The following is a 14,348-nucleotide window of genomic DNA, read 5'->3' as shown; positions in this document are numbered from 1 at the left end:
ATGGGTTTTGCATACTGTTGAATATACGTAGCTCTTACAATAGTTTGGATATGGTGTTTTAACATAGTTTTGAATGGTAATTTCGCCATAATACATTGATTTGGACAATGGATCATGTTGTTTTGCATGTCAAACGGTTTGGAACTCGATAACTGTTAAGGTTTTATCATTTCAGAAATGAAAATGTCATAAGGCATGATGATATATTGAAAAACTATGGTGTTGAAATTTGGTCTGCGTATATATTCATCTTGTATACGCATGGGGAGTTGTTGCTTTAATATAATAGTTCCCTTTTATTTTGTGCATGCACTTATCTTCTGGGAAAGAATTACATGTTTCGAAGCCTCATGTGTGCAACACTAAGACAACTGAAATGGGATGAGAATGGTGTGAAATTAGTTGACAGTTAGATGCATACCTTGATTTGTTGTATTCATATGTGTGGAGTCCTTAAATGAATCATTGGTTGTTCTGTAAAATATATATGGTATATGTAGAACTCCACGACAATCGACCAGTTGGAGATTCTAGATAAAAGAGAAATCGGTGAGACCGCTGCTTGACGGTTCTATATATATTCATTTGAGTCAAGAATTTTGGGACATCTAGAACCATGTGGCGGTTAAGATGCAAAAAGATGCAACTAATTGACAAATGAATAGTTTCTGTAAGGTGGTGGAACCAAAAGGTGGAATCTGCCATATGAGATTCCAAGGAAAAAGCATGCCATTTGAAGTGCTGCTTTTGATAGTGAAAGGGTACGACCTTTCCAACTAGTCATTACCATTCTTAAATTTGAATACGTGTTCATGGGCTGGTATGTAAACTTCTACATACTGACTGGATGTATTATCATATAGTGATAATAATGTTGTAAAATCATTTATCTGATTTCTTCGAAGAGATTAATTCATCAATTTCAGGAGGTCTAGAATGATATCATCATATTATTACGAACAATTATATGACTATAGTCATATATGATGCAACACATAACTTTCTGGAAGATTTCTTGAGAAGCATTTAGTTTATGTGTTTTGCTTCTTTGCCGATGAGAATGATGCATTTGCCATGTCAATGATGGAGAAAATGAATATTATTGAGTGTTATTCAAAATGATATCAATATAGAGAAATAATTTTGAAATTGTGGGGGTCTTTACAAAGGAAAAGACGACACTAAAAATGTGCGGAGCATTTTGCATAATTGTATTAGACATGCATGATGATATTTATTAAGTAAGCATATTAATGGACATGGCCATTGGGTCATGTATGTTAGTCATAGTGCGGAAGGGATGAAGGCCAAGAAGTGCTTTTTCCATAATGGCTAGTGAGGCATGAAGGCCTAAGAAGATAGATATATAAGGTCTGTCTTAGTTGTTTCCTACTTCATAAAATAAAAAAACGTGATCGATTTAACAATGACATTAAAAATTAACCACAATTATCGAAGAATTGTGGGAGCAACTTATCTAATTTTGAGATATGAGATTTATTTAAGAAGAATGGAAATATAATTTGCTAATTGAATGAGACAATCAAAATGTCATTTCTTATAATGGTAATTTTAAGGTAGTGAAATGTTGGAGATCTTTTAGCAAATACCTTAAATGTGGGGGAATGTACCCGAGTGTTAGCAAATTACTTTTTAAGTCCTAACACATGTTTTGAAGGACTTAGCGTTGGAAAACAACTACTCTCGAATGAAATATAATTTCATAAATGGAAGTGCGCACCATAAGCTATAGTCATCAACCTAGTGGATCCAATTAATTAAAGGTTTGACTAGAGAATAAGTTGTATCATCGAGGGGAATGGGTTAAAAGCCTACATTTTAAGAATCGCCATAATGGCAACCCAACCTAGCTGACTAGAGATCCCAAGATCTAGGTTCAAAAGGGCAACTGAACTGTGGATGATTCAATGGGAGCACCGCGGAGATAATCTCCTACCCATGTCCTATGATAAAATAGTGCTATCTGCAGCGTATTTAGGATAAGCTTTGCTTTTAATGATTCCTATACTTGGAAATAACAAGTGGGTATTACAAGATACTCTTAATGAGAAGTCACCTGTCACATCCCGGCCCGGGTCCCCACCACATCCCGGGCTTGACTCCACCGTAGCATGATATTGTCCACTTTAGGCCCCGACCATGCCCTCACGGTTTTTTTTCTGGGAACTCACACGAGAACTTCCTAGTGGGTCACCCATTCTGGGATTGGTCTCGCTGCGATCTCACTTAACTTTGGAGTTTCTACGGAACCCGAAGCCAGTGAGCTCATAAAAGGCCTCGTACTAGGTAGAGATGGGAATATACATATAAGGCTTAGAGGATCCACTCCCCTAGGCGATGTGGGATGTTACAATTCATCCCCCTTAGAGGCCCGACGTCCTCGTCGGCACACTTCCGGCTAGGGAATGGCTCTAATACCAATCTGTCACAATAAGGTTGATGATTTTGTTAGCCAAAAGGGGAAATAGGTTTAAGCTCAAAGAATAGTAAAAACTGCTTATAAGATTTGACGAGGTCAAAGACATTTCGCAATTCACGATACTTTGTGAGAGCTGTTTCAAAGTTCAAAAATTAAACATAGAACCTATGAATCAATAGAATGACGAAGAAGAAAGATACAAAGCAGCCTGCTAATGTATGTAGTGGCACGATTGGTTACCTTAAAGTGATGCTCTTAAGCAAACCAAAGCTCAATGAGTGTAGAGAAATTCAGAGCAAGTTCAAGAATATGGTGGAGTCTCAAGCCATTACACTGAAAATTACAAGGCTGAACAACTAGTGGACAAGAGCACTGGTTAGTTAGGTTACAAGCAAAAGGCTAAGTTCACCTTTACTGAAAAGTACTTAGACGCTAAACTAGGGTTTACCGCCGAGTACCAGACCCAGGTGAAATTCAAGGAGTCTGTTTATCCAAACAAGACTGGATCTTCATCATCCAAGTCCAACTACCACAACAACAAGAATCGCAACTCCATTTTGGGATATTGATGAGAATATCGTTTGCTACCGAGGAGTTTCCTAAGAAAAGTATATAATTAAACGAAGTCAACGCTCGAAGAATTTGATGTGAAGCTGACGGTCAAAGGTTCTTGAACTTGACTTCGTCGTTGGAATAAGCAAAAAGGTTAACGATAGAATAATTGCCGGGAATCTTCCTAAAGATCCACACGAATTTCTTCAATGGTAATGAGTCCGGGAACATTGATTTGCTCCCACCAACTACCACTTACTTTACGAAATTTATCTAGGACTGTTCTTAAGGTAATTCGACGTTCTGAATCCGTTTCCAATGTCCGTTTTCCTAAATTCAATTGTCTTAATAGAGTTTTATTAATTGGACCATTTATGTGCTTAGGGGTAATTATTTGTGACGATTCTGTGTTTGCTAGTTTGTGTGACTCTTCGGCGGCTAAGTATCTGTGAGTGGATCCCTTCTAAAAATGCATGTTTTAATAGTAGAAATGCATACATAAAAACCATGATTTGATGATTACGTTTTATGAACGCTTTGAGATAACATGCTTACTAAGCTTAGTTTGAATTATTACTATTTTTTCTATAACCCATGTTCTTATAGAATATCTGATGGATGACGATATGATATTTAGAACATGTTTCGAACACCTCTTTATAGTATAGATGATGGATGACTTTATATTATGAAGTTGCTTTTCAATATATATATATATATATATATATATGTTCAGTGGTTTTGTACTTACCTAGTGGTCCTTTTCGCTACGGGACGTAGGGATAGATTACGATCCGTCCCAGGCGACGGTTTGGTGTTGGCATAGGGCCTGGAGTGTGTTTCCTTTGGCTATTTAGCACAGGGAAGGGGAGCCGGCATGAGGCCTGAAGTGTATTTTCCTCTGACTGTCTACTCAGAGATGGGGAGCCAGCATGGGGCTTGGAGGTTATTGGACAATTCACTAGTGATTATTATATATACAAGTTATGATTTGAGACATTGCACGACATGCTAGGTTTCAGAAAACTATGTTTATCATGATATATATGTGTTTTCATAAAACCTAGGGGTTAGTATGCTGATAACTGTTTTATTATATCTATATCAACTTGGTCCACTCATGTTTGTTTTGAGCCCCTTTCAGGACTTAGAATCGAGGCATACAATCCCAGCATCCAGGCACTTCCGCATCGGCATCTTCGAGTCCTCTCGGTGTAGGATCAATCCTTTGTTTCATTCAATTTTATATTATCCATTTTAGTGTTCTAATTAGTTGTATGCTCTGAACACGTTTCTTAAATGCATATTCTTTATTCTTTTATATTTATAAGTCTTAATTATTCCTTATTTTCAGCATTTGCACTCAATAAATGGCTTTCGTCACCCTCGGGTGTCGGCCAGCACATGCCAATCCTGGTATTCGGGGAAATATTAGGATCGGGGCGTGTCATCACCTATCTTGAGTGAGGAATGAGGCCGTTCCTGTGAGAATTTTTTTAAGGGCTTAGATCTTTAAAGCACTCATGAGAAACCAAGAATTGTTCAGGGCCAAAATGAACACAATCGAGTAACCATGGGGTGTCTGGAAAAGTATTTTGTTATTACTATTGTCTTGGTTTACATAAACGGCTGAGCAGTTCAAGACATCGCATTCACTGATTAGCCAAGTAAATTCAATAGTAATTCATTACGGAAGGTTCAAAGCCAAAAGCCACCTATCCCGATGCAATAATTTTCCTACTAAACTCTCTCTCTAGTGTCTGCATTGTCATTTGCATGATATTGAGTCAATTTCCATTCATGTGGGGGACTGTTGGAAAATTTAATAATAATATTATTATATTAAATTTATTAATTGAATGGAAATTAGAAGTTGAGCCTTTTAGTAGAAAGATGTGTCTACTCAAATGAAGAGTTGCAATTTTTGACTCTTCATAAATAGTCACATGTTTTCCAAAGAGGTGTCTCACATTCTATAAATAGAGAAGCCCCCTATAATCACATAATAACCTTTCATCGTTTACATAATCATACATAGAGTGCACTATTTATTAGAGAGTCTCATTGAGTCCATATGAGAGTTTTCAACACAATCGTGGTTCATGGAGCCTTGTGATTTGGAGTGCTACTATTACAAGGACGTGGTCGTTGTATCTTGGGAGACATGCGCCAATCAACCATGAGCACTGTAGTGGGGCGTAAACTTGTCTTAAGGACAAAGTGTCCAACACTTGCCTCAACTATATTTTCTAGGTTTTTCTAATCTATTATATCATATTCATTTAACATTGGTTATTCATGTGCATGCATTATTGTGATATATGATTGCATGAATTATTTCTTGATTTTTCATGTGATTTAATATAGCAATTAGACCCTATTTTTCCAACATAGACAACTATGTTAACATGCAAGTAATATCTTCTTGACTAACCGTCAACTTATTAACCAGTTCAACTATCACATTTATTTGGTAGTTTGGTAAAATAATGTTAGATTGTCACGTAAGGAGAAATAACAGTGTTCTTCTACGATAGAATAGTGTTCCTTTTTTCATCTTTTCTTTTTGGTCAAAATACGGCTAGTGGGTTGAAAAACCATTTTGTAAAAATGAGAAATGACAAGGATTCATTAAGAGGAAATGGGAGGAATGGTCCCTTAACTATCCTAGAATTGTAGCTTTAGTCCCTAAACTAAAAATCATTATATTTGGGCCTTGAACTTGATAAGATGTGGAGCGTTAGTCCTTCATTACCAATTCCGTTAAATTTTAGTTAAAAGTGTTTACATGTTAGTTTCACCTATATATAATAGAAAAGATGAAAATTACAACAAAAATTGCAGGCCTACCTCATCCACCAACACTCGCAGCCCCCTCCTTCAACTTCAATCTTTGATACACTCCCCGCCAACCTCCCACTTCCAACCCCCAATCGTTAATCCCCACTCCCCAACCGACCCAACCTGTAGCCCACGAAGCACAGCCTTCACCAAACCCCGAACACGCATCCCACAAAATTCTTGAATCTTACCTGTCGAGATAGCATGGATGGTTGTCATTGTGAATTCATTTACAAAGGGAGACGTGTTCGAAATTTGGATTAGAAACTTTCATTTGTTTGGTTGTTTGGAGAGTGCTACAATGTTGTGGCTGGGGTTTGGAGGAGGCGAGGCAGAAGGGAAGACGGGAAAGAGAGAGAGAGTTAACTTTTATATTTTTAGTATTTTTATTTTTTTCTTTCTCTATGTTTGTATTTATTTTTATTTTGAATTTTTAAGCCATGTGGCATTTAGTTAACAAAAATATGGAGCGCACAAAGACCACATCATGAAACTAAAGGAAAATCTCATAGTGTTAGTATGGAGGGACCAATGCTCTACATTTTATTAAGTTCAAGGACCAAATCTAATGAATTTTAAGTTTAAGGACCAAAACTACATTTCGATCATAGTTCAGGACCATTCCTCCAATTTCCTCATTCATTAAATTTGTTCTTTTCCTTGTAATGTTTAGTGCAGAGAGAGTTCATAAATAGGGCGTGGAGTAAACAAATTGTATGATTAATTTCATGTGTCAAATTAACTCAGCTGATCATGCAAAGGTTAGATGAGCTGTTACTCAAACAGAGAAAGCTTAAGCTTTCAGGAAACAGATTTTTTTGATCGATCGATTTTGCAGTCCAATGAAAACTATTGCTCAACTACAGGATACTCGTTTCTGTTAACAACCCTTTATATATATATATATATATATATATATGTTACTATCGTTTACCCACCACATTCAACTTTCACGTTCACACTTTCTTCCCCGATGACAAATGCATGGACTATCATCCATTAACCATATATTAATTAAGTATTCTCATAACGACAGCAATCCTAATTGAATAATTTGTTTGAATACATCATTCAGAAATATAAAAAGCCATTAAAGCCATCAATTTGTTAATTTTAAAAAACCTAGTATGCTAAGTGGCAAGGAGGATACCAAACAGCTCCTAAAAATTCAAAAACCTTTTTTTTTATCAGTTGTCTTTTGCTCATGAGATCTGTACGCATACATCCTTCAACAAAAAGGAGACTAAATACAGCTAGACGAAAAATGGCATGAGCTCCAACCTGTTGGAGCATGTCTCACATTGGGAACCTGATAAAGTTAAACCCTTTTATATTGAATGGTTGCACTACTAATTGTATTGAGGCCTTTTTGTATAAAATCCAACACTTACAAGTTTGCCTTGACCAAAAAAAATATGGTTTGCACCACAACAATTGAACCCGAGTTGGGACACCAAGATTAGGTCCCCATAATCTAAATAAAAGGGGCTACCATTGCAGAGTTGTCTTTATATGTGACTCACTAAAGAGTGGATTCACATGAGAGGACGTGTGAAGAGCGATCCCACTTGAGGGGGCATGTTAAGCATGTCCCCATACCATATATTTTGGGCCGAATTGAACCTTGCATCAATACCCTTTTGTATAAAACCCCAATTTAAGTTTACAAATGTGATTAAGTTAAAAACTATATTGATGATGATTAGTAATTAGCCACTGGACCGTTTTGAAACTTTGATGAAACATAGTTTGATTTCTTTTGCATTTGATTTATGTGAAACTTTTTCTCCAAGAATGGAGACTAGCATGCTGGGATACAAATTAATTTAGTATAGAAATTTTGAATTTCTCCTTAGATCGTAAACATATGTGATCTATATTAATTTTTATGGAACCAACTTAATTACTGTAACTATATATCTAATATATATAGATCTCATTTTGTTAATTAGTCAATAACAATATAAAATTAAGTGTTATAAGCGAAAATATCATGAAGATTGAAGAAATCAAGTGGATAATCTCTGTTGATTTTGATTGTGACTTGTTCTATGTCATTTCCTTGACCTTTGAGAGATTCCCATGGTTGGAGAAGCAAATCCATCCACTTTTTGGTTTGTTAGCTGGGGTTTGGGTGTACTTTACCCAATACGGGTTCACCAAACCAGCGGCTGACCATTTCAAAAATTTGACATCTTGGGGGAAGAGGGGGGAGAGAGAGAGAGAGAGAGAGAGAGAGATCCATCAACTTACATATGGCTTCAAATAAAGCTAGTGTTTTAGTTGACATGTATAAGATATAACTACTTTGTGTAATACAAAAGATATAATTTATTTCAGGAAGTTTGTTGGCCTTCAGCTAGCTACGTATACGCACATTTTGATATATTTATACGTATAGAGAGCTTCATGCTTAAGTATTCATTTATCTACACCTACCAAACTATAAGCAAAAACGACATGGCAACAGAGACTAAGATTTTCTCTCTTTATAAGTATGGCTTGGTCGTATAACTTATAGTTGTAAGAGAGAGAACTAAAGATCAAGAGCAATAATTAAAGTCTGTTAGAGAGAGAGAGAGAGAGAGAGAGAAGTAAAGCTCCAGAGAAAATGGCAATGGTGCTGTGGATTCGAGTCATACTTCTGGTGGCGTGTTTGTGTTTTCCGGTATCCGTGGAATGCATGGTTCGACATTACAAGTTTAATGTAAGTACACAGTTTCAGTTCATATATACCTTTTAAGGGTTTTGCATCCTGCAGCTAGGGTTCAGTAGTTGCCACCCCATGCTAGCCATACGATTAATAGTTTTCTGTGCCTAGAGTAGGGGAAGGGGAGAGCTGGCAATAGTCCAACGGGGCCAATAAAGATGGTAAAATTACAACCGCAAAAGAACACAAACTATTTAACGTGGTTCACCCAAAATCAAACTAAGTCTAGAGAGTGTTTGTTGATTTGTACACAGCTAAAATTAACCATGCAGTGCTAGTACTTTTGGTTACTGGGACTTTGCAAGATATTGAACAACATTGCCAAATTTGCAGCGCAGTGCATGCATATAGTATATTTGGTGTTTGGTTGTTATTTCTCATTCATATGATTAGGGGAGGCAATTAAGTAATATTATTTAGTGTCTTTCTTGTAAGTTTAACATGATTAATTGCTAATAAATGACTGTACGTGTTGATCACAAATTCAGAAGGATAAGCTAGGGAGACTATCCATTTAAATCATATTTTGTAAAATATATGATATGATTGCTGATGATTGAATTATTATTTAAGTGTTGATTAACATGCTTATTTTCTATCAGTAACACATTATAAGACTTGCAAAATTGATCTAAAAAGTTAGTATGCCTAGCATTACTCAAATTCAGAATAATATTTTATATGCATATATAGAGGGTGTATAATCCACATATATAAATACACACCCACATATAAGGTACATGCAAAAATAATATTAATAGTGGCTTCATTAGGAGCAGCAAGGTTGACCTCTCTTAATTCATCTATGCTTATTGCATGCTTGTATGCATGCTCGTCACCCTCTTAATTTTTTGCTAAGTTAATCCTAGTTTAATGAATTGATTATATATTGAGGTGACCAGCCAACTTACAAAATTGAACTCTAATTTGTGACAGTACATCGTTAATCATTTTTCTTTTCTTGTTCGTTGTTCGTGACACACACACATAAATATATTGTGCAATTGTCTCTCACAAAATAGTGTGGGACTTGCCAACTTGTAGGCCTGACTCTTATGAAGTAAAAATAATATAAGTCCGGATAATCTTTAAGGGAATAAATCTTTATCTATTTTTTAAATTAGAGATTAGGTACGGGATCCACACCACATCAAATTTTAATAATTCAAATTTTTTATTTTTCAAATTACACCTTAAAGATCATCCTTACAGAATATTAACTAAATCAGAAATATTTGAAGTATCTAATTAAGATAAAAGAAATTGACAAACATTACGTTCTAAGAAACATAGAAATTTCATCATGACTATTAAATAGGCAGATGATTTCGAATCGAATTGAATTGAATTTTTGCAAAGATAATCAATGAGTTGATACTTACAAAATAAAAGGTTCGGAATGTTGAAGTTTGATGTGGAGTCGGTTCCACAACTAATTCTCATTTAAAAAAAAGGATCTCTTCCCTTAAATTGTTTGTATAAGTCCATGCTATATAGATTAAAAAACATCTAACAATTTTAAAAAATGTGACAGATAAATAAAAGTGGCTAATGTTTTTGTTTAATGTAGTCTGTGATATAAACAAGATTAATCAAAACCCCAATCTAAACTCTGTTTGCCAATTGCCAAGCAACACTTTATGAAACAGCAAAGAAGGCGGTGTGGTTGAGAAAAAGCCACCAAACTTGCGGTAGCGTTATCCTACAGTTTTACTAACGACTTCCACTATGAACTGCTACATGTCGTTTGTGTAGGTGGTGCAGAAGAACATCTCAAGATTGTGTTCAAGCAAGCCCATTGTCACTGTCAATGGAAGGTATCCTGGTCCCACCATTTATGCTAGGGAAGATGATACAGTGCTAATCAAGGTGGTCAACCATGTCAAATACAATGTTAGCATCCACTGGTAATGTCTCAAATTCGTCCCCGTCAAAACGTATAGAGATGCAATCAGTAATATGGTTAGTAATATGGTTAATAAGTACATGATTATGTCGTAATAATGTTTTCGGTTTTTATCAAAAGGCACGGGATTCGACAACTCCGAACGGGCTGGGCTGATGGGCCGGCATACATAACCCAGTGTCCAATTCAACCGGGCCAGCAATATGTATACAACTTCACCATCACTGGGCAAAGGGGCACACTTTGGTGGCATGCACACATTCTTTGGCTCAGGGCCACTGTCCATGGTGCCTTGGTCATCTTACCCAAGCATGGTGTCCCATACCCATTTCCTGCTCCCCGAAAGGAATTGGTTGTAATTTTAGGTGAGCCCAAGACCACTGCCCTCATATTTTCTATATTCAATTTCCGGTGTTTTAATCTTACTCCCCTACTATCGCTTGTATCAAAAGAAATTTATTTTAAAAGAGTATTTTTGCTTAATTTAACTTGCAGGTGAATGGTGGAAATCAGATACGGAAGCTGTCATCAATGAGGCTTTAAAATCTGGTTTAGCCCCAAATATCTCTGACGCTCACACAATCAATGGTCATCCAGGGCCACTCTCAACTTGTCAATCACAAGGTAAATATTAGTGCGGCTCATTAGTTGATCACATGATGTGACGATTGATGCGTATTTATAATATAGATTCTAAGTTATATGTGATGTATATACAGGAGGGTTAAAATTACCAGTAAGACCTGGGAAGACATACATGCTAAGAATCATCAATGCTGCACTGAATGAAGAGCTCTTCTTTAAGATTGCTAACCACAAATTAACGGTAGTTGAAGTCGATGCTGTGTACACAAAACCCTTCAAAACTGACACCATTCTCATAGCCCCGGGGCAGACAACAAATGTTCTTGTAACAACAAACCTTGGCTCAGGCAAGTACTTGGTTGCAGCCTCGCCGTTCATGGACAATCCGACCATCGTTGTGGACAACAAGACCGCCACCGCTACATTGCACTATATAGGCACCCTTCAAAGCACGAAGACCATTCTCACAGCCCCACCTCCTCAAAATGCCACAACTGTGGCAACAAACTTTACAAACTCCCTCAGAAGTCTCAACTCAATCCGATTTCCAGCTAGGGTTCCGTTGAAAATTGACCACTCCCTTTTGTTCACCGTTGGTTTAGGGCTTCACACTTGCGCATCATGTACCAATGGTAACAGGGTGGTGGCAGATATCAACAATGTCACATTTGTGATGCCTGAAATTGCACTTCTTCAAGCACATTTCTTCAACATAAGTGGAGTTTTTACCGATGATTTTCCCGGAAACCCTCTGAATCCTTATAATTACACCGGGACACAGCCGACGAATTTGCAGACCAGGAAGGGGACTAGGCTTTATAGACTTGCTTACAACTCCACAGTGCAACTTGTGTTGCAAGACACTGGGATGATTGCCCCTGAAACCCATCCGGTGCATCTTCATGGGTTTAATTTCTTTGAGGTTGGGAGGGGACTGGGAAATTTCAACCCAATGAAGGATCCGAAAAAATTCAACCTCGTTGATCCTGTTGAGAGGAACACAATTGGGGTGCCATCAAATGGATGGACTGCCATCAGATTCAGGGCTGATAATCCAGGTATAAACCCACACCTCCTCCTTAATTATGTGTATAGTTTGTGCTAGAAACAAACATGCAAGAGGTTCGTAGCTTAAGTGGCTAAAAGCATGTATCCTTCTTAGGTCCAATTCCCTATTTCGATATCGTAAAAGCAAATATAAATTATAATTAACGTTAAAAATTAAGGAATGAAAAAAAGCTGATGGAGGTAAGTAATAAATGAGTGAAATAAGCAATGATTAGAAGACAATATTTAGAAAGAAGAAAAACATATATGCATATAGTACTCAAACAACATCAGTTGTATAAATTGACAATCTAATAACGTAACATGTAGGACTCTTATACTTATACAATATAAAATTTTCAATAAAACCATATTTACATGTGCAGGAGTTTGGTTTATGCATTGCCATCTTGAAGTGCACACAACATGGGGGCTGAAGATGGCATTTGTGGTGGACAATGGCAAAGGCCCAAATGAATCTGTTCTTCCACCTCCAAGTGACCTTCCCAAGTGCTAGTTAATTGCATCTCAAAAATATTTCCACCACAAATTGTTCCAATTCAATTCTCAATACTCAAAGCAATAACAAATAACAAGCAAAGAGGGCCAAAGTTATGAACAATCATGTCACAGACTCACAGCTGAGATAGAAATAATTCTTTTGAGCAAGCTAAAGGAAGCTGCTACTGCATGTTAAATAAAATGAACCCGTACTTGTTTTAAGACTAGGTTTTTTTATTTATAAAAATATTGTTCTGTTGAGTCTGTGGTGTTGTAAGATTCGTACAGCCGACCCTACTTAATGGAATAAGGCTTGGTTGTTGTTATTGTTTTTTATTTTTTTCTGTTGAGTGTCTTTGTAAATGTTCATATGTTGGTAATAGAAACAACAAAGGATTTTTGTTATGAGTTTTGATGTTGTCCTTAAGTCTTAAGTCTATGTGTGAACTTCATTTATCATAAGGAAAATTTTTGGTGTAAGCAGAGATGTAACACTTTCTCTCAATTTCTTTTATCACGTGATATGATAAAGACACGCGATGAGAGAAATATAGATAAAATAATATATTGCGACTGCATAACAAAATCTCTCATACTAAAGTGTTCGTGAATAGTGATACGCCCATTCAAATCCATTCTGTTCGTGAATAGTGATACGCCCATTCAAATCCATTCTTACTCAAAAGAAAAAGGGGGGGAAACACTCTCTCAAAATTGCACATTTAAGTTACACATTTGAACAAAAGCCGGTAGATCCAATTATGTAAAATGATCTAATGACTATTATTCAGATATGTAACTCTTGGCCCAAATCGTACTCACAAATAAGCCCAGCACGTAAGGACATTAACAAGTTTTGTATGGGCTTCAATGGCAAATGGCTAACATTGAAAGCATTTCACAAAATGGTTGTGATTTCAGGCAGAAGAAATTAAAAAGAAAAATGTTATATTCTTAAAGATGCAGCCACTTAGTATTACATTTTATTAATATTTCTCATCATTTATAAGGAAAAAATTTGATGTTCGATTCTCGTAATAAATTTTAATTATATTATTATGATTAGTTCATTGTAAAGTTTAACCGACTCTCTACCTCTTTTATGCAAATAAGGTGATGCAGACGCAAACCGGAGGAGTTGCCTCCTCAAATATCAATAGTAATACGTCTGACATTTTGACTTTACGGAATGGGGGGAGCACTTTGAAAAGAGAACCTTTTCCCTTAATGGTAAAAAATTGGTGGTGGTGGTGGTGGTGCCCCTATTCAACACAATTATTGGGATGCAATTTTCATTTATTTTTCATGCACATGCAATTTTCCATCATTTTCAAGTTCCCCAACAACTCTTATCCTACTAGGAGGGCTCCAAATTTCCGGGGTGTTAAGGGCAAATTAGAATTAGTTGAATTTTGGTAAATCTAAATAGTTTAATTTATGTCGATTAGTACTATAGTTTAGTAGTATTTCTCTTCATTTGTAAGTGATAGATTTTAGGTTCGATTTTCGTCAAAGACGAATTTGAACTACATTATTGCTAGCTCATTGTGAGGCTAAGCCTACCCCATCCTCCTTAGTATAGATAGTATCGTTTGTTCAAAAAAATAAAGTTTAATTTCTTTTTTTCCATTCAATCTACTTGACTTATATCAAAACTCTAATTTAATTGAAATTCGATCTAATGATGTATTTTTATATTAAGATAGAATTAGAGTGATTTTTTTTTTCGATCTAATGACAAACGATACTATTTTTATAAAAAAATC

General features: G+C 36.2%; 1 protein-coding gene across 1 annotated transcript; it reads left to right on the top strand.

The window, feature by feature from the left end:
* The first annotated feature begins 8,002 nt into the window (after nt 1-8,002).
* On the top strand, nt 8,003-12,990 carry LOC103427122 (laccase-4). The gene is made up of 6 exons (XM_029099669.2): nt 8,003-8,540; nt 10,299-10,450; nt 10,570-10,814; nt 10,945-11,073; nt 11,169-12,092; nt 12,468-12,990. Exons 1-6 carry the CDS (start codon nt 8,445-8,447, stop codon nt 12,596-12,598), a joined length of 1,677 nt encoding a protein of 558 aa, XP_028955502.2. The 5' UTR covers nt 8,003-8,444; the 3' UTR covers nt 12,599-12,990.
* Nucleotides 12,991-14,348: the final 1,358 nt, after the last annotated feature.

The sequence above is a fragment of the Malus domestica genome, chromosome 03, assembly GCF_042453785.1.
Source record: "Malus domestica chromosome 03, GDT2T_hap1".
NCBI lineage: Eukaryota > Viridiplantae > Streptophyta > Magnoliopsida > Rosales > Rosaceae > Malus > Malus domestica.
This window is presented reverse-complemented; position numbering and strand designations above follow the sequence as displayed.